At 28.0% G+C, this 20,019-nt stretch overlaps 1 protein-coding gene across 1 annotated transcript in view; it reads right to left on the reverse strand.

Annotated features, from left to right (window-relative positions):
- Positions 1 to 18,236: 18,236 nt before the first annotated feature.
- Positions 18,237 to 20,019, reverse strand: part of LOC123292996 — a 177,640-nt gene continuing 175,857 nt past the window's right edge. Inside the window, exon 7 of the mRNA XM_044873710.1 lies at positions 18,237 to 18,714. Within this exon, the coding sequence (XP_044729645.1) occupies positions 18,237 to 18,714 (478 nt within the window). The remainder of the gene's footprint in view (positions 18,715 to 20,019) is intronic.

The raw sequence follows: 20,019 nt of genomic DNA on the forward strand, positions 1-20,019 counted from the left end.
CAACAAATATCGAGCGACATGTCGTTCAGGGAATTGCCTCAGTAGAATTGCGCTTTTAAGAACAGTATAATTTGATTAAATACTCACCTGATTTTCTTGAGTTAAAGCAATCCTGAAAGCTTTTCCTGTATGTTACAAAAGCTTAAAATTATAAAATCTTTTTTTAAACTTTCTTAAAAGTGCTTTGCGATCGTTTGTGGGAGGCCTTTCAACTTGTAACTTGGGTGTACATTCAAAAATTCATTAAGTCATGTGAAAAAGGACGCTCTGTAACCAATAACTACAAGAGCATAAAGAACAGATATGCAACAGTTATGAAGTCAGCAAGTTTTTTGGGAGTGGGCGTGCAGACTAATAAAGACACAATGAAATGATTTTTATTAAAATTATTATTATTTATATTATCTATAATATTTATCATTGTCAGTCAACATTTCATTTAAAAAATGTTTTACATTTACTTATAATTACAATTTTTCTTAATTTTTTATTTCAATATATACAAAACATTTAAAATCTTCTTGAATTTTTTTTTTACAAGTTATCGTTTTTAGATTTTAATTCATTTTTTATATTCGTCAATACAATTGTTAACCTGTTTTTCTTTAAATTTTATTTTATAATAATTATATTTAATTTTAATTTATGTACAGTAAATATTCGTCTTCATTCAATTTATTTAATACAATGTGTTTTTATTCATTTTAGTATAATTAAAAATCAGCAGTCTTAAAAATATTACTACATTTAAATATTTAAATAAATGTTTGAATTTGATTATTTTTTTCCGTTTTTATTATTTAAGAAATTATTATGGTTGTGTAAAATCATAGATTCATAAAATTGCTTCCATAAAGTTTTGAATATGCGTTAATAAGTTTTAAAAAAAATAATATTAAGAAAAAAATGTGCATCTTTAATCCAAGAAATAAAGCAACCATTAATAAGGCATATACACCCAGATATTTTAAATTTTTATTAATAATTTTATAGACAAATATGTAATAATTACAAACTTATTAGAAATTATAATTATCATGTCAGAAACTTAATTATCACATTTTCAACTAAATTATAAAAGAACTCAATCAAGAAGTATACAAGAACTTTAAAATTAATTTTAATTTGAGGCAATATTTTTAATTTGCTTAATTGCTTTGTTCGAAAGTGATAATAGGTTGAAACATATCAAAATAACAGTTATTATAAAATACAACAAATAATTTTAATTTAAAAATAATTATATTTAATTAAAATAGGAACTTGAATATACCATTTTTAAATTTAAAAATTCGCTGTTAATCCATGAAAATTTGACATTCTTTACTGAAATACTATTTTAACGATGTCAAAGAGTAATTCATTTTTCACTACTATACAAGCATAAAAAAATTATAAATTAACAATAAATTAATCCAAGTATCGAAAGCGCAAAATAGAAAGTATATAATAGGTATTAGAAATTTATGTTTATACTTATTTAATTAAACAAAATACTCATAAACAAAATATATTTATGATATACAATTTTAATTTGTACACAACTCATTGTGGACAAACCTCTTCTTTGATAGTTCAGACGCTGGAACCAATTTTATTTGAAGAGTCACCAGTCTAAGGAAAATCGTTATACAAAAATGAGTCCCAATTACAAACCGCACACCCTTAACAATATCTTATGATTGTGGGAAATTCAACCTTCTTACAATTAGGAAGCCAATCTCAGTAAACTATTTTAGAAATCATGGTACTACTAAGCATAATTGCCAATACCTATTCGAATACCTGAGGCATGAACTTGTCCTAAATCTCCATTCTGAACCATTTCCAGCATTTTGTGAAGATCCTTATTTTGTCGATATAAAATTCCTCCGCCGTAGGAGAATGAAAAAAAATTTAAAAACGTTGGTTTTACAATGTCGGGCATTTTGACACTGTATTCTCTGCCGAATGGAGGTTGATCCCAAAGGCACAGTTTCCCTGTGATAATTTAGTTTCTGACAATACCACAGGGAAACTGTGCCTTCAGGAAAAATCTCACCAAAAATTAGTTTCAATGTTGTAACACGAATCGCATCAGACCTTTTGGTTGAACATTTATTTAATTGACTACAAAAAATACATTTTTGATAAATTAATGAAATTAGTCCATAATTTGCTTCCAGCTTCACCTATCCTGAATCATTTCCAGCAATTTGCGAAGATCCTTATTTTGTCGATATAAAATTCCTCCGCCGTACGAAACTGAAAAAAAATTTAACAACATTGGTTTTACAATGTCGGGCATTTTGACACTGTATGCTCTGCCGAATCGAGGTTGATCCCGAAGGCACAGTTTCCCTGTGATAATTTAGTTTCTGACAATACCACAGGGAAACTGTGCCTTCAGGAAAAATCTCACCAAAAATTAGTTTCAATGTTGTAACACGAATCGCATCAGCCCTTTTGGTTGAACATTTATTTAATTGACTAAAAAAATACATTTTTGATAAATTAATTAAATTAGTCCATAATTTGCTTCCAGCTTCACCTATCCTGAATCATTTCCAGCAATTTGCGAAGATCCTTATTTTGTCGATATAAAATTCCTCCGCCGTACGAAACTGAAAAAAAATTTAACAACATTGGTTTTACAATGTCGGGCATTTTGACACTGTATGCTCTGCCGAATGGAGGTTGATCCCGAAGGCACAGTTTCCCTGTGATAATTAAGTTTCTGACAATACCACAGGGAAACTGTGCCTTCAGGAAAAATCTCACCAAAAATTAGTTTCAATGTTGTAACACGAATCGCATCAGACCTTTTGGTTGAACATTTATTTAATTGACTAAAAAAATACATTTTTGATAAATTAATGAAATTAGTCCATAATTTGCTTCCAGCTTCACCTATCCTGAATCATTTCCAGCAATTTGCGAAGATCCTTATTTTGTCGATATAAAATTCCTCCGCCGTAAGAAACTGAAAAAAAATTTAACAACATTGGTTTTACAATGTCGGGCATTTTGACACTGTATGCTCTGCCGAATGGAGGTTGATCCCGAAGGCACAGTTTCCCTGTGATAATTAAGTTTCTGACAATACCACAGGGAAACTGTGCCTTCAGGAAAAGTCTCACCAAAAATTAGCTTCACCGTTGTAACACGCATCGCATCAGACCTTTTGACCTATCATAATAAAAAAGTGTAGCGAGACACCAGATGCTATTAAGTTTCTTTTTCTTCGCCGTATTTCTTGCAAACGTAGGTTGATTGCGACGGCACAGTTTCCCTGTGATAATTAATTTCCTCATACTACCACAGGGAAACGGTGCCGTCAGAAAAAACCTTACCAAAACGAATCTTCTTTGTTGTACATTATTTATTTAACTGGACTTCAAAAAAAAGACTAGATTTTCGAAAAATGAGTGAAATCCCTATATATTATAAATGTGAAAGTAAAGATTTTTGTTTGTTTGCTTGTTTGTTTGTTACGCTTTCACGCCAAAACTAGCGAATAGTTTTTGATGAAACTGTACAGCAATATAGCTCATACATCAGAATAACACATGAGCTATAAATTGTAAAGAGATAGATATTTAAAAAAATCAAATCTGACATTTACTATTTTAAATTTTTACAAAAATCTTTATGGTTCAAAGTAATGATCACAGATGGAGCGAAATGATCATCATTTTGAACCGTTAATTAAATATTTTTAATATACTCAATTACCTTTTCTAATATACTCAATCAATTATGACTATTTTACAATTTAAAAAATTGAAAACTGTGCATATATTTTAGCTGCAAAAAACTTATGGAAGGGGGTAAGTGAGATCAAGAGAGGTGGAGGCTGTAAAGCGGTGGTTTTTACTCTTTTACTTTTAAGTCCAGTGAAGTGGGCGGGTATCGAGCTAGTTAGTACATATTTTTTTTTTACGGTATGGTCTATCCTGGACCTAATAAAAAACAAAATAAAACAACAAATCATAAGTACATACATAATAGAAGATACTGACCAATATTTACTTTTTATACATTATGCACAATATGTGAGCATCCAACCATTTTGAAAGTTATAGATAACATTTAGTCCCAAAGGTGCTTGTTGTGGGGAATACATTCTATGGTTATATTATATGTGTATATATGCTTATATACACAAATATTTATTTTATTATGAAAATATAAAATTGAATTTTTGGTTATTTCACATTTGCTGTAAATAAAACGCAAAAAACGATTCTAATCAACATTTTTATTAAACATATTTATAATGGCGTTATACATTTGATAGCTCAGTTGGTAAAAGTGTTGGCACAGTGCATTTTCAAAAACCAATTCAAATTTACTTCGAAAACATTGTAGAGTGTCATGGCATCTTGAATGACTTTACGATTTGATATACATTTTTGTGTATGCAAGTCTAAACAGTTATAATTATATTACCTGCTTCATTCTATTAAATTGTAATGTTGTTTACATTGCGTTTGTCATGGCGTGACGTAATACTGTCAATACTTGGTGGTCTGATTGGTGGTCGCTGTCAAATGACTGGATACCTAATTTTGCTACAATTTAAAAAAAAGAAAACAATAATACTTATATTTTACAACAAATAATTTTGTGTTTTGTTAACCAAAATCTACATATCATGATGGATCATTAGAAACTTTTATCCCACCGATTTATTATAAGTGGACAAAAGGCTATTAAAAGATTTTAATATGAGAAAGATACTTAAAATTATATTATATTACACCAGACAATTAATTGTTATTTCTTCTTCATTGTATTCTCTGTGGAAGAAGGTTAATCCCGACGGCACAGTTTCCCTGTGATCATTATTTTTTTCATATCATCACAGGAAAACTGTGCCGTCGGGAAAAACCTCACCAAAATTAAGGTACATAAATGCTGATCAATGTTGATGGTATAGTTAATATATATAGATAGCAAAGGTCTTAGTTTCAATTTGCATTCATATCTAAAAAAAATGTTAAAAAACTTGCCTTTCAAGAACGAATAAGGGAAATATGATAGATTTAAGATAATTTGGTGATTCAAGCTCAAAATTTGTGGCAGAAAAGTTAGCGGCTGTTGTAAAACAATTTCAGAAATAATAGCCAGGATGTATTGCTTTTTTTACTAAATACACAAACAACCATTTTGCCATAAACACACTTCACAATATTTTCCCATAGTTTTCTACTCGTTTGTATATACAGTGTGACCCCGGATAGAGGTAACTATACTTGTAAACTTTCTTATTTTGCATTTTAAGGAAAAAAGTCATTCTTTATAAAAGTTTTTGCTTATTCTGAAAAGTATGTAGGAATATTTAAAACTTCTAAATAATGTACAGGATAGCCAAAAATTTGGTATCAATTTTTTTTTTTGTAAACTACCCTTCCTTTTTAGAAGTTGACAAAATGCTACAAAGAAAAGTTGCACGAAATTAACAATTATGATTCTTATGTTTATCCGAGAAAATGAATTTTCTTTTTTATTTTCTAACCCAGTCCACAAAAAAATACACTCTCAAATAGTAGTAATTACAGCTTTGATATTTTGTATAGTCATAATTGTAAATTGCGAGCAACTTTTCTGAATAACATTTTGTCAATTTATAAAAGGAAGAGAAGTTTACCAAAAAGAAAAATAATTATTTTAATTTCTTGACTACCTTGTACATTATTTAGAAGTTTTAAATATGCCTACATTCTTTTCAGAATAACCAAAATTTTTTATAAAGAATGTCTTTTTTTTCTTAAAATGAAAAATAAGAATATTTACAGATATAGTTACCTCTGTCCGGGGACACACTATATTTTACAAATGTGGGATTTACTGGAATATTGAAAATGTTTGTTTAACTGCATGCATACATGCAATAATATATATTTTAAGGACGTATGTAAATATTGAACAAAATATTATACTTTATTAAAGAATATATTTACAAATTTGTATTTTATTTTTCAAGTGAATTATTAATTAATTAATTTATTATCATATCATATCGTTCAAACTTTTTTCCCATTTCTATATTATTTATCTTTTTATATTTCAAAAGTATAAAATATATATTATAATAAAATAAATGTTTAATAACTTTAAAATCAAACATAGAGTGTATTTTAATGATATTCAAATCAAATGTACAATTTTATACAATTATCAATTATAATGAACAAACCATTAGATGCTGCTTCGTTGGCTAAGTCATTTTTATTAACGCTTTACACTAAAATACGATATGATCAGAAAAACAGATTAATTAATATCAAAATTGTTAATATTAATGAACTAAGAACAAGTGAAATTTACAAAGTGTAAGAACCCCCTACAATTTTTACGGAATGATAAAGTCTCATTTAAAACATTTCTAAGGTCAGTAGTCTCCATTAAATTAACTTTTCAAGAAAAAAAAAATCAATGCCCCAGACTGGCTATGAGTCCACAGACAGACACACATATAGCGGTCAAACTTATAACACTCCTTTTTTTGGTTTGAGGGTTAAAAAGTAGATTTTAGCTGAATCCGTGGAATGGTATTCCCAACCAATTATACCTCTACACCAGTACCTCTGTGTGTATGTAATTATACCTCGATACTTTTATGATTTCTAATACCGATAAGATATTTTATGTATGTTTGACTAAAGACTATGTTAAATTGGCTTTCAAAGCGCATTATTTTCTCGGTTCCTATTTCTGCCATCTATTCCATACCATTTTGTAGACATTGTATAAAAATGTTAAACCACCAGTTTTCTAGTATCTGACATCAACACAGTAAATGCTATATCGTCTGTTCTTTCTCACCGTATTACTTGTAGAAGATGGTTGATCCTCACGGCACCAAAAATACGGCATAAAGAAATCAACGACGAAATTTTCGTTTACAAAAGCAACAACTGATTAACATATTTTACACGATCAAATATACGAAAACTACGGCAAGGACTATTTTATGTTTGATGGAAATGATAGAAGTTTCCTGACGTTGATTCTATTTGCTACATTATCCATAAAATTGTAAAAGTAGACTTGATACCATAACAAAATTTGAAAGGTACATTCAAATTGATAAAAAAATGAAGAAGTAATAGGCATTCAAAGTTTGTTGCCTGTCTCATTTTTGAAAAACAAAGTTTTATATGTAATCTCTAATCTCTAATCGTGCAATGACGTCACTAGTCGATATTTTCCTCTTTGTTTAAATAGACGACTAAAACGTTCATATTTCGCGTATCTATAGAGATTAAAAACCAACTTCACTTTTTTATTCATGAAGTGAGAATTCTTTATCTGAAATTTGAATATCTGAAAAAAGTCAACTTTCTTGTTAGCAAATTTTTTGTTAAAACACAACATTTAAAGGAGTCTAAAATTTATAGACATATATTTTTCAAGTAAAGTGAATTCAAAAAAAAATATTTTTCAAGTTCTTAATATACTTCTTGGAAAATTCATAACGAAAAACCAAAGAAAAACCCTACAATAGTGCAGTAAATACGTAGGAAAATACCTCAGATTTTAAAATAATTATCCCGTCAGGTTTATCAACGGGATAATAATAATAAAAATAGTAGTTTTTAAGAAAACATACTTTGGATAAAATCGGAGTGTAGGAAGTTGTTTAAAAACCATCGAAAAGTTACGAAAAACAGGTTTTTTGCAAATAAAAACCGGGAAAATGGTTTTAATAAAACACAAAAAATTTAAGAGCTAAAAAAGCGGAACAAATGACACTAGCTAAAGTTAAATCCGACCGAAACTTTACGAGTAAACACGGTTTTATGACCGAAAATATTTTTTAGCTTATTAATTTCTCGGTTTGTATGAATTGCAGAAAATCCGTTCTGGTCTCGGGACGGGATAATTATTTAAAATTTAAAACTCATTTGATTGCACTACAATAATTCTATACGATTTATATTCGAATAAAATTTATTGACGATTTATATAAACGATTAAGCACATAATACTAAAATCGTTTCGTTTTTTTGTAAAAAATATAACAGGTATTATAATAATTAGTATTGACAAAGATTATAATAACTTACCAACTAATTGATTTTTTTTTAAATTTTCTCGATGAGAATTTTAAAAACTTTTTCCTATTTACAAGCGATTATATAAATTTTTTACACATAATTTATGAGTACAAAATATATACCACAAGTCTTCTGTCTTGATAAAATGAATACTAAGACAAACCATAATATTATGATCGTTTAAAACAAACAAAATTGTTAAAAATTAAAAAGTTTCTGAAAAAAATATTCCTTTAATTAAATTATCACACTTAGTAATAAATATTTAGATAAAGTTTAAGCCTTGATTGTTATAAAAGTTACTTTTTTATTTGTTTTGGAGACTTTTTCATACACGTATCATCACCTTACACGCATGTATACAAACAGTAGTTTAGCGCATTGATCGTAATCGTCGATTTTGTACTTTTTTTTAATATGTATCCACGCTCTTAGTGAACAATTTAGACGAGGACTAAAAATTTTCGAATTTTCATCAAAAAATTTCCAGACCTAATAATAAATTAAAATAGTCATATTCCAATTGTACTTGGTATTGTTACGGGCACAACAATGGATTCACTACAAATTATCTAAATAATTAATGGCATATATGGTCCATCATATTATGGTATGCCATGTTAGCCATTGTTGTTTCTATGATATTAACAAGGTTACATGTTATATAATTAATTATTCATTGGGTATTAAAATTCATACTTTCAATTTTTTTATTATGTAAGTAAAACTTCATTCGGCAAGCTTGACTTGGAGAGTAAACTGGAGAATGTTTGATCAGAATGTTACGAAAATGTGTGATCAAGCTTGATACGAAAAGTGTGATCAAGTTGAGAGGGAAATATAAGTAAATGGAGATAGAAAGAGATAAAAAAAATGTTACGAAAAAATGGATTAAGTCGAGAGAGATATATTGGTTAGCGAAGATAGAAAGAGAGATAGTTACGTTTAAATAACATAGCAAACATTAATGTCATACCATAAGTATTTAAAACTTTAAACATTTACACAGAGACACAGTAGCTTAGTGGCAGAACACTGGACTCCGATACCGGAGTCTAGCATTAGAAACCAGCTCATGTATATAAAAAAGTTATATTTTATAACCTTATAAATAATATTTATTCTATTTGTAATATATATTTTCACCAAAAGATGGAGCAAAAGAAGTTTTACTTCTGTAGTGTGCTCAAAAGCCCACTCGATTTTTTATATATTTAAGGTATTAATATTTTAGACCTAAGATATCACTAGACTTTTAAATTATTGCCGATACCGGAAATCAAACTCGAGCCTGCACTTGTGATAATCATCTCTAGTCTCTTCGCGCCCTGTTTTACTTTATGATTCATACAAGTCAGGTAATAAATTATGGCTCTATGAGCTACAATTGCAACGTGCCATTGCAAGAATCCAAGAAATTTTTGTTCATCAATCATCATTCAATCATTCATCATATTGATATAATTCTAACATACTCTTGAAAACATCTTTGGTATCATGGGCGCTCTTAATAATAAAGTTATGAAGAAATCCCAAGGAGTTTTTGAGAAGAAAACCTTATGTGGGAAATTCAAAACGATAATAAAGCGATCAAGACCTGGCGGAAATTCAAGAAGTTCGATTTCTGGTTTATACTTGCGCTTTAAGTATAAACTTGTGTGTAAAGTTTATGAAACGAGTAGTCACGTAAAAAACAATCCAAAATAGATTAAGTACTCAATCTTAGAACTTTTACAGCAATCAATACTTTTGTAAAAATCCCCATTTTAATTTTTCGAATCTTGATATGTCCAAAACATTTATTATTACTCAATTAGAATTTCTTTTAAAACTTAACAATATGCTTTCATGTAAAATTTTTGTTTTTTTTAATTACCATCTCAAACTTCGAAATTTTGTCGTTAATAGCAATGATAAAGGTTACCTACAATTTATACCATTCAAACTGAATATGTATCAACCAAAATTTAAATTAGGTATGATTTTCCAATAATAAATATTTTCGATTTAAAATAAAACTACTTATATATTTACAAGTTTTATAGTTGAAAGTTACAAATGATTATGCTTTTTTTCAAGATTAAAAAAGAATTTTTATATAGGCAGGAACCATTTGCAGGAATTGATATTTATGTTAGTATTTTTTATAGTAAGTTCTAGTTTAATTGAAGAAAACAGTTTAGTTATTTTTTGTCGTTTTTGTTTTTAATAAAATTTAGAGCAATTTTTTTTTTTTTGTAAGAAAGCACTTGAGGTGAAGCAAAAAGTTTGAAGGAAATTGATGCATTTCTGTTAAAACACTACCTATATAATATTGTTGTTACACAATTAAATATAAAAAAAATTATTCGTTACTTTTTCGTTAAATTCATTTAGAAAGAAAGATTCCTAAATTTTTCATATTGTTTGTACTTTTTTACTCTAAATATTGTAAGCAATTTATAAATATTATTGGCATTCGAAAAATTTTCCTTTTTGTCTAATTCCATGAAGTTTAACAGAATTGGCAACAAATAAAATATTGTAAGCCATAGACGCAAATAAATTCTTTTAAGCTTAATTTCAAGATACCTTTAATTTTAATTAATATGCCTTAAGGTAGTACTATTGGTAAAAAGACTTTGCATTCAGAATTTAATGAAACTTGGCATAGTTGTCCATTATTATATCATAATTAACCAGTTAAATTTTTAGGGCCTTCAGAGAACTAAAAATCTGAACGTCCAGTTTTGTGAAATAAAATAAAATCTGTGATTTCCCATAAGGATCAACGTTAAAATATATTTTTTTCAGTTCTCTGAAGGCCCCTAAAAATTTTACTGGTTAATTATGATATAATAATAGACAACTATGCCAAGTTTCATTAAATTCTGAATGCAAAGTCTATTACCGATAGTACTACCTTAAAATGCGTGAGTTAAAGATAATCAAGTCCAAAAGAAAGCTTTTTAGTTGAAGACACTCTAGTTGAAAATTATTGCATGCTCATGCCAAATCCGTATTGGAAATTTGATAAACTTGCTTATATATCAGTGGTATCGAAGATTCCAAAAAGATAACTCTTAAAAAGAATTGATTGTAGAGAGCTTTACTTTGTGGAACTCCATAATAGGTTTTTGAAGAAATAACTTCCAAATTTTCTTTGCTTAGTCCACTATTTTATTTATAAATTAATAATTTAAATTATTATTACAGACATGTTTCGTCTAAACTTAGACATTTTCAATGTGAAGAATAATTTAATGTTGATCGCTTTTTATACAGCAATTTTTGTGACGTATTCATATGGAATGTGTACCAAAATTAACAAGTTTAATTTTTGTTTTCAAGAAACATTTACAAGGTGAAATACCTTTGTGTCAAATTAAGATAAAAATTGTTAAAATATTAAGAAATTAGATAACAATAGATAAAAATGATTAGAGTAGATAAAATTAAATAAAATAGATCACAGATAGGTTAAAATAGTTAAAAGAATAAATAAATCGATAAAAGAGTAAATAAAATAAATAGGTAAAAGAATAAATACAATAATAGATAAAAAGATAAAAAGAAGTTAAAAATCTATGATCTTTCCGTTAAAATTGAGTTTAGGTACATAAAATAATAGGTTAGCTATCGGATTATGTCGAAAAAGGTCGAGTAATAGTCTGTTTGGTCATTAAGTAATGTTGATGAACCTCTCTTGTGTTTATAAATCTCGATAGCCTCCCATAAATTTAATTTTTGACCCTTTTGTGCAACATGTAGAATTTCTATTTTTTGGTCCGGAATGTGGCCTTCTTGTATCAGATGATTCGCAAATGCTGATTCACCCGTCTTCTTCCTCCAATATCTCCAATGCTCACTTTTTCTCACCTTAAAACTTCTCCCAGATTGACCTATGTAAACACCAGTACAATCTTTACACCGTAATTTGTATACCCCAGATTTGTTTAATTTGTCCTACCTAAACTCAATTTTAACGGAAAGATCATAGATTTTTAACTTCTTTTTATCTTTTTATCTATTATTGTATTTATTCTTTTACCTATTTATTTTATTTACTCTTTTATCGATTTATTTATTCTTTTAACTATTTTAACCTATCTGTGATCTATTTTATTTAATTTTATCTACTCTAATCATTTTTATCTATTGTTATCTAATTTCTTAATATTTTAACAATTTTTATCTTAATTTGACACAAAGGTATTTCACCTTGTAAATGTTTCTTGAAAACAAAAATTAAACTTGTTAATTTTGGTACACATTCCATATGAATACGTCACAAAAATTGCTGTATAAAAAGCGATCAACATTAAATTATTCTTCACATTGAAAATGTCTAAGTTTAGACGAAACATGTCTGTAATAATAATTTAAATTATTAATTTATAAATAAAATAGTGGACTAAGCAAAGAAAATTTGGAAGTTATTTCTTCAAAAACCTCTTAAAAAGAAGTTTAGTTAGTATTTAGAAGCTTGGGGAATGATCTAATAGAAATTTAATCAGTCGTCGTAAGATGGTCAGCTTTTTCCCCAGATTTGTAGGGATACGACAATGTAGGATGGAAAAGGAAGATAAACATACTGCAATTTCTATAATTATCGGTTAAAGTAATTTTTATCATTGATTTTGCGGATTTAAACTATTTTCAGTGATAAAATAGAATGTATTTAAGCAAAAAAATAACGTACCTACGTCTTTTTGCAAATTTTCTAAATGATTTCAATCCAATGAAAAGTTTCCGATAATTTTTTTTAAGGTTTCTTTTTTTTTTGTTTTTGGTATTTTGAACATGAAAATCTTTTTTTTTTTTTTTTTGAAAAAGGAAAATATAAATATTTTTCTCTATATATACGCATACATATTTCATATTAAACATTTTAAAAATTTGTTTTATAAATGGAAATGCTTTAAAATGGATAGGTGTAAAGCCATACGTAGTATTTGACGTTGAATTTCAGACGTAATTTACGCCTACCTAGTTCAGTTAGGAGAGATATATCCGAAATTCGGCCATCTTAATGTAAACTATCGAAAACGTCGGCAGCTTTCATATCAAAATGTTCTTCCATTTTTCAAGATGGTGGATGACGGAAAAGTTCTATGTTGACTTTCGAACAAAATGATTTTTGCATTATTTACTTATTTATTATTTTCTTATTGAAATCATCCTTTTTTAATTTTCAACAATTTTATAGGCGCATCAATGAATGTTTTTCCTCGGAAGAACCAATATTATTTAAAATTAGGAATCTTATTTCAGATAGGACGAAATAATCTATATGTATACAATAACAGTCAATATCCCAATTGATATATCAACGCCCAGGCTAAATCACTAATGCTAGAAGTTTGAAATTAGGAGATGATATTAATTTTATACTGTAAATTTCATTTTAAAAAATAATTTTCGAAATTCCTTCCCTTAAGAAATCCGAAATTCCTTCTCTCACAAATGATGGAAATTGAATGAAAAGTGTGTTCACTCCGAAAAACAGACCCATTAGCCATTTTTAGGATGAAAAATTGAAAATGTATTTTATCATTACTGGAAACTACATTTTTACAAGTGTTTTTAAAATACAATTAAAAATATACAAAAAATTTTATGGACAAAAATCACACTAAAGTCTTTAAATAAATATTCACTCATGAAATTTCAAACTCCTCTTTTGTTTACAATTTAATGAGTGTTTTCTCTGGTACGGAATCCTAATTTTTTTGATAATGAAATGCAGCACATGTTACTGATGATACAGCAATGTGAACAAATTTTTAAAATTGGGTAAGTAGTGAACTCAAGAATGATGGTTTGTATATATTTTCATACGATTTTCATCCCTTCTTTCACCCCTTCTGGTAATAAATTTCGAAAAATCCTTTCTAAAATGACACCTACAGTATATAAAGTCAATATCCTCTCGAAATGTCAAGCTTCTATCACTCGTGATTCCGGTTGCGTGTATTTAAATATATATTTTATACATACCCTCATTATTTCCCTCTCGAAGATTTCTGATTTTAAATAATATAAAATAATTAAAATTAAAAAAAGACTAGTCAAAATCGAGGACTTCCGAAGATTGCCTCATTTATGTATATATTGTTATGAAAGGAACGTCAAATGCTTTAGCTGGCCATATACCTATTACATGTATATTATAAATGTTTTAGTACCTTCTACGATATAAGATATAGCTTAAAGCAATTTGTTTGTTCTTCCATTAATTCAAACCAATGACTGTTAAAATTGATTTAAGTCCTTTAACCCTTTTTTGGTGTATACACAGGGTACCTAGTAATGTTATAGACCCATGATACATTTTATTTATACGCATTGTTTTACCCTATTATAATAAATTGAATGTATAAGGAATTTTGTACGAGATTTATGCGAATTGTTCAAAATAATTGATCAAACTTAATAGGCATTAATTTTGGTATATCCATTATATACAGAATGTTCGATTTACATCTAGGCATATAAATATCACGAGTATGACAAAGTACATGCGTTAAGTAATGCATCTAAGTAAGAGGTATTATAGATGTTATATGAAATTGCAAAAGTGACTTGTATCGTGGCTTATCTATTGTAGTTCATCTATTCAACTAAGAAACTCCCACTCTCCAAGCGTCTTACAACTATCTCAACACATATCGCAGCTTCACAACACATGTATATAATACCTCTCACTTAGATGCATTGCTTAACGGATTTATTCTGTCATACTCGAGATATTTCTATGCCTCGATGTAAATCGAACATTCTGTATACCTAAATTAGGAAATTTAAAAATTGTATTCTAATTAAATTCATATTGACGTTCGACCATGAGGTTTTTTGCTTTGCATTTTTTATTTATATGGATACACAACTCTGACGACTAATATGGTACTTTCGGTAGTGAAAAATAAATTATAAAATTTGATAAAATTTAAAATTTATGTAGAAATGTACTTAAATATTCTCATTTTGAGTCATAACAGCATATAATTGTTTTATTTTATTAAAATTAAAAATTGTAATTTTTAAACTGTATATGATGTGACCTAAAACACAAGCGAGTTTTGATGTGACGTCATATCGGCATTAACCATAGAATAATATACAAAGGTAACGCGAGGGACATGCTAGCCTGTAGGTGGATGCGATATAATGAATGAGAGAGAAGATTTTCAGTTAGTTGCTATGTGCCCTTGTCATAGTCATATGTCATAATCATATGATGCAATATCTAGCCAATGACAAGTGTGGTAGAAAATTAATGACAGAATCAAAAAAAAATAAAAATTACTAATATCAATACTTAAAACATGAAAATGATCTTGTTTGCAAAAAAATTAATAAGCTCTCCTTACATCACCTAATGTGTAGTAAAAAAAGGAATGATTATGATGGATTTTTGAAACAAATAGCACATTTTTTCTTGACATAAATATTAGAAACGCAGAAAAAAAAGACCAAGAATCAACATAGAAGTGGTTTATGGTACGAGTTCCTCTATGGGGAGAATGAATTACTGCTTCAAAATGTTTTAAAGTAATGTTGATAATAACAATATTATGTTTTATTAGAAAAATCTGAATTTGCTCAAAGGAATTATTTGATTTTTTAAATTTTACTTTCTAATTAAAAGAATACCCTATTGGTCATAAAAAATATTAAAATAGAGAGTTTTGAATTTGAGATATATGAAAAACATGAATGAGAATTAAATTATATAAATTCAATCTATACCGTGTGTACAATAACCATTTGTTCTTCCCTTAATGAGCAAAGCTAGCGTTTTATGTAAACAGCTAATCAATGGCAAGTTAACGTAAAAAATTCGCAAAAGTAACAAAAAAAAACGGTTTCCTTGCGATAAAAAAAAAAAGCTGAGGTCCAATTCAAAAACATTAAATGGGAATAAGTTATAGATATAAAAAAAATTAGGTCTATAGTTTTAAACGTCAATCGATAGGATAAGTTTGGTAAGTCCGATTTAGACGCGTAAGTGCCAAGAAATCTTGAAAAAATGGACGAAAATTTCATTGGTGATTTTAAAGTTGATATTTGGTGAAGCTACAAATAATAGGTTGACAAACTTCAAGTTTTTTTTTTGAAAAAATTTTTGAAAATTCTTGGAAAAAACTTTCTTTTTAGTCGAGGGAAGATGGTAGGGTGGTGCGGTTTTTCGGAGCTTAATCTCTTCATCAAGACTTCTTCTATCAGTAAATTCTCGCAACAAGTTAATTTTTAATTTTTGATGTCAAAATCGCGCCTAGAAAAAGTGCATTTTGTTGTGATGGGTTTTTTCGCGGTAATAAGTGAAACGCGTGGGATTGTGGAAACACTCTGTATATTTATTATTATACGGACTTTGATTTTAATGACATGAATAATAATATTTGATTTTAATCTTTTCGATATCAATTTCATTTATTCATATTTTTTGATTTTATTCAAAGTAATTCCTTTTTTTTTTCTCAATATTTTGTATAATTTTTATTTTTCATTTTCTGCTCCCGTTAGCTACATGAATAATGTATTAAAAATATTTTTGTATATAAATTAAATTATACAATTTCTATGTATATAATGTAATTTGTAAAATACTTAACGTAATTGAAAATTCTTTTGTTTTGTCATACTTTACGGTAGTATGAATGCGTATTGTAACGGTAAATAAAAAAGTGTCTTCGTTATCAGAGCAGGCAGCAAACAATAACTGCCAGTGAAGATTTTTAGCTTAATAAAAAAATTATATTTTACTCCACATTTCTAAATATTTATATTAAATAAAAATCGATTAACAAGAAAAAAACCGACTTAAAAAAAAAACTATTTCAAAACAAATTAATATTCACGATAATGTAATGTATGTGTGGTTTTTTTTTTTTGTTAAAAGGTTTTTTAGTTTGTGATTTTAAGTGAACCTGACTTCACAAACTAACTTGTCACTAAAAAAAGAATCATCGAAATGGGTTGGCGTGATATTGAGTTATTCGTCCATTTGTCGTGCACATACTTAATGCAAATTTACGACTTATATAGTTTTCTCATGGATGCCATTGTCAGAGCTGGACCAAATTGAAATAGGTCTACACGGGAAGCACCAGTTTTCAAATAAAAAAAATCATCAAAATTGGTTCACCCAGTCGAAAGTTCTGAGGTAACAAACATAAAAAAAAACAGTCTAATTGAGAACCTTCCCTTGTTTTTAAGTCGATTAAAAAGAAAGACATATTTGCAAATAACTGATTTCGGAAATCTTAACTCCTTCGCGAGAATGAACAATACTCTTTACAAAGAAGTGGCACTTAAACGCAAGCCTTGATTTTTAAATCATTACCCGCTCATAAATATTTGCCGACTGGTGTAAATATACGAAGTGTAACTTAAACATGTGTAAAAAAATCTTTTAAGTTTTGTTTAAGTTAATTAAATTTGATCCTTAAATAATAATATCCGAAATATTATTAAAAACGCTACAATTTCCTTGAGAGAATAGTTAAAATCGCTAGGAGCTAAATTATTCAATTAAAATGTTTATGCTAAATTAATATGATGAATTTTCACTGAAGAAAATTAATAATTATTTTCCTTTCATAAAAAATACAACATCTTTGAAAATTAGAATACATTACTAAACCTTGGATCATTGTGTACCAAAATAGGGTTAAAAGATAAACTTTGAAAATAAAACATTAACATTTCATAAAAACACAAACATACGTAACAACAAAAATTTTTCCTGAATTGCAGTTTTTCAATATTATTATTTACGTTCTTTTCATTTTAAAATAGTTTTTCATTTTTCATATTTCTTATTGTCAGCACTTGTATTAAAATTTTTTTGATAATAACTTTTTTTTTAGTTGTTTCTTTTTAATTAGAACTGAGAACAATAATTGTTTACGGAATTCATTTTAAAAGCAACAAACACTTTTCTAAATAAAACAAAAAAACACACTTCATAGTTGTAACAAGTTTATAGTAAAAACATTATAAATATTATTCACTTTTTATTAAAAATCACCTTTTTTTAATTACATACTCGATTTTATTTATTTATAAATAATTTAACTTTTGAGTTTTAAGTTTTGTTAAAAACACATTTCAGACTTTTTATATTTTTTTTATATATTTAAAAGAATCACTAAGTTAAAAATAAAGTCAAACAGTAGTTTCGATAACCATTTCTTGAATTCTCTGTCAACATAAACTATCTTTTCCATCCAAATACATATCTTCCAAAGTTGTATTACCACCACTATTGTGATGGTGATGGTAATGTCGTAAGGTGCCTCGGCTACCGTTATGATGATGTGATTGTGGATGCATCATGCTACTTCCATGATGTGAATGATGTTGTGTATGATTCATGTTATGATGTAAATGATGATGATTTACATGATGATGGATGTGATTGGATGTTATTTGTGTATTGTTGATTTGTTGTGCTAAATGTTTTTTCTTTTCTCTGCGTCGATGTTGACAATATTTTATACATGCTGTGATTATAATTAATATGATTAATATACCAAATGCTGATGCTCCAATTAATATGTATAATACAGGAACACCAAATTGATATGCACAATTTGATTCTTCTTCATCGAATCCAGATGGACAATGTTGTAGATTGTCACACCATAATGATTCACTTATGCAAGCATTTAGTTCGGGACATCTGTAATCAATTAAAATAAAATTACTATTATAAATTTGCGAAACTAACGGAAACTCAGTGAAAATTTTTTGTATATTCAGAATTTTAACGCTCGCTATATTTTAGATTTTAAGCCAACCATTTTTCCAAACGTTTGAGGTTTGTCTTAATACTCATCTAGTTTAACATTTGTAAAATTTTTATAAGAAACATTTTTGGACAACAAAAAAAGGCATTTTGTAAAGCGCATGTTTAGAAGCTAAATTTTTTAAAATCTGGAATAAAACGCTATCGAAAAACTGCTTCCTTTGCCTAAACTTCGTGTTATTAATGGGGTAAATCGCATTTTGATAGTCAATTCGGAAAATTTTGAGAGAAGGAACTTTTTTTAAATAGGTTGATTTCTTTCTTTGTGAAAAACAGAAAAAAAAAATTTTACGGTTCTGGAACAATCCGCACGACCTTCTGTAAGCGGTTTTGGAACGATGGATATCTAAATTGTTTTCTTTGGTGACACTTTCTTGAATATCTCTGCTTCTACTGTTTGGATTGAAGCTAACTATCGAACTCTGTACATAACAAAATAATTCACAAAATCTCTACAAAACCACGATTACCTCATATTTCTAACTATCTCAGATAACTTTTCGAAAAATGAAGTAATTGAATGGAAATTCTGGAAAAATATGTAAAATTATGATCATAAAAAGTGTGGTAAATTTCAGCTCGGTATAAAACGAATTTTTCTGAAAAATTTCAACAGCTCGTTCAGTTCCGGCAAATCTTCGGATTTTAACTTTTTTTTTTAATAGCAGGTTCTTTTATCTGAATATTTTCGGATAATGCCAACGGTTTTTTTCAGAACCTGATTATGAGCCGAAACATTACCAAACTAAAATTCAAAAAACTCGAAAAAATCCAAATATGCAGTTTAGGTTTTGAATACGGTTTTTTTTTTCTAAAACTGGAAAAAATTGGAAAATTTCAATTTTTGTAGGTACCGATTGTTAAGCTCTATTTAGATTATTTTGCTCTATTCAAGGTTCGTTCGATAGCAGACAAGGTCAATGTAAAACAACAATTCTTTTTTATTCGCCTTCATTCGATCAACAGAAGCCTAGCGGTATTCAAGAAAACGTCGCCAAAGAAAACAATGTTGAAATAAATTTTCCCATAACCGCGTGCAGGAAGACGTGTGGATAGTTCCGGAACAGGAAAGCTTCGTTTCTATGTTTTTTACAAACCGATTTAAAAAAATTAGCATCCTCCCAAATTTTCGGAATTAATTTTCAAAATCCGGAAGGTTTACCCTATTCTATCGTTTCC

The sequence above is a fragment of the Chrysoperla carnea genome, chromosome 2, assembly GCF_905475395.1.
Source record: "Chrysoperla carnea chromosome 2, inChrCarn1.1, whole genome shotgun sequence".
Classification (NCBI taxonomy): domain Eukaryota; kingdom Metazoa; phylum Arthropoda; class Insecta; order Neuroptera; family Chrysopidae; genus Chrysoperla; species Chrysoperla carnea.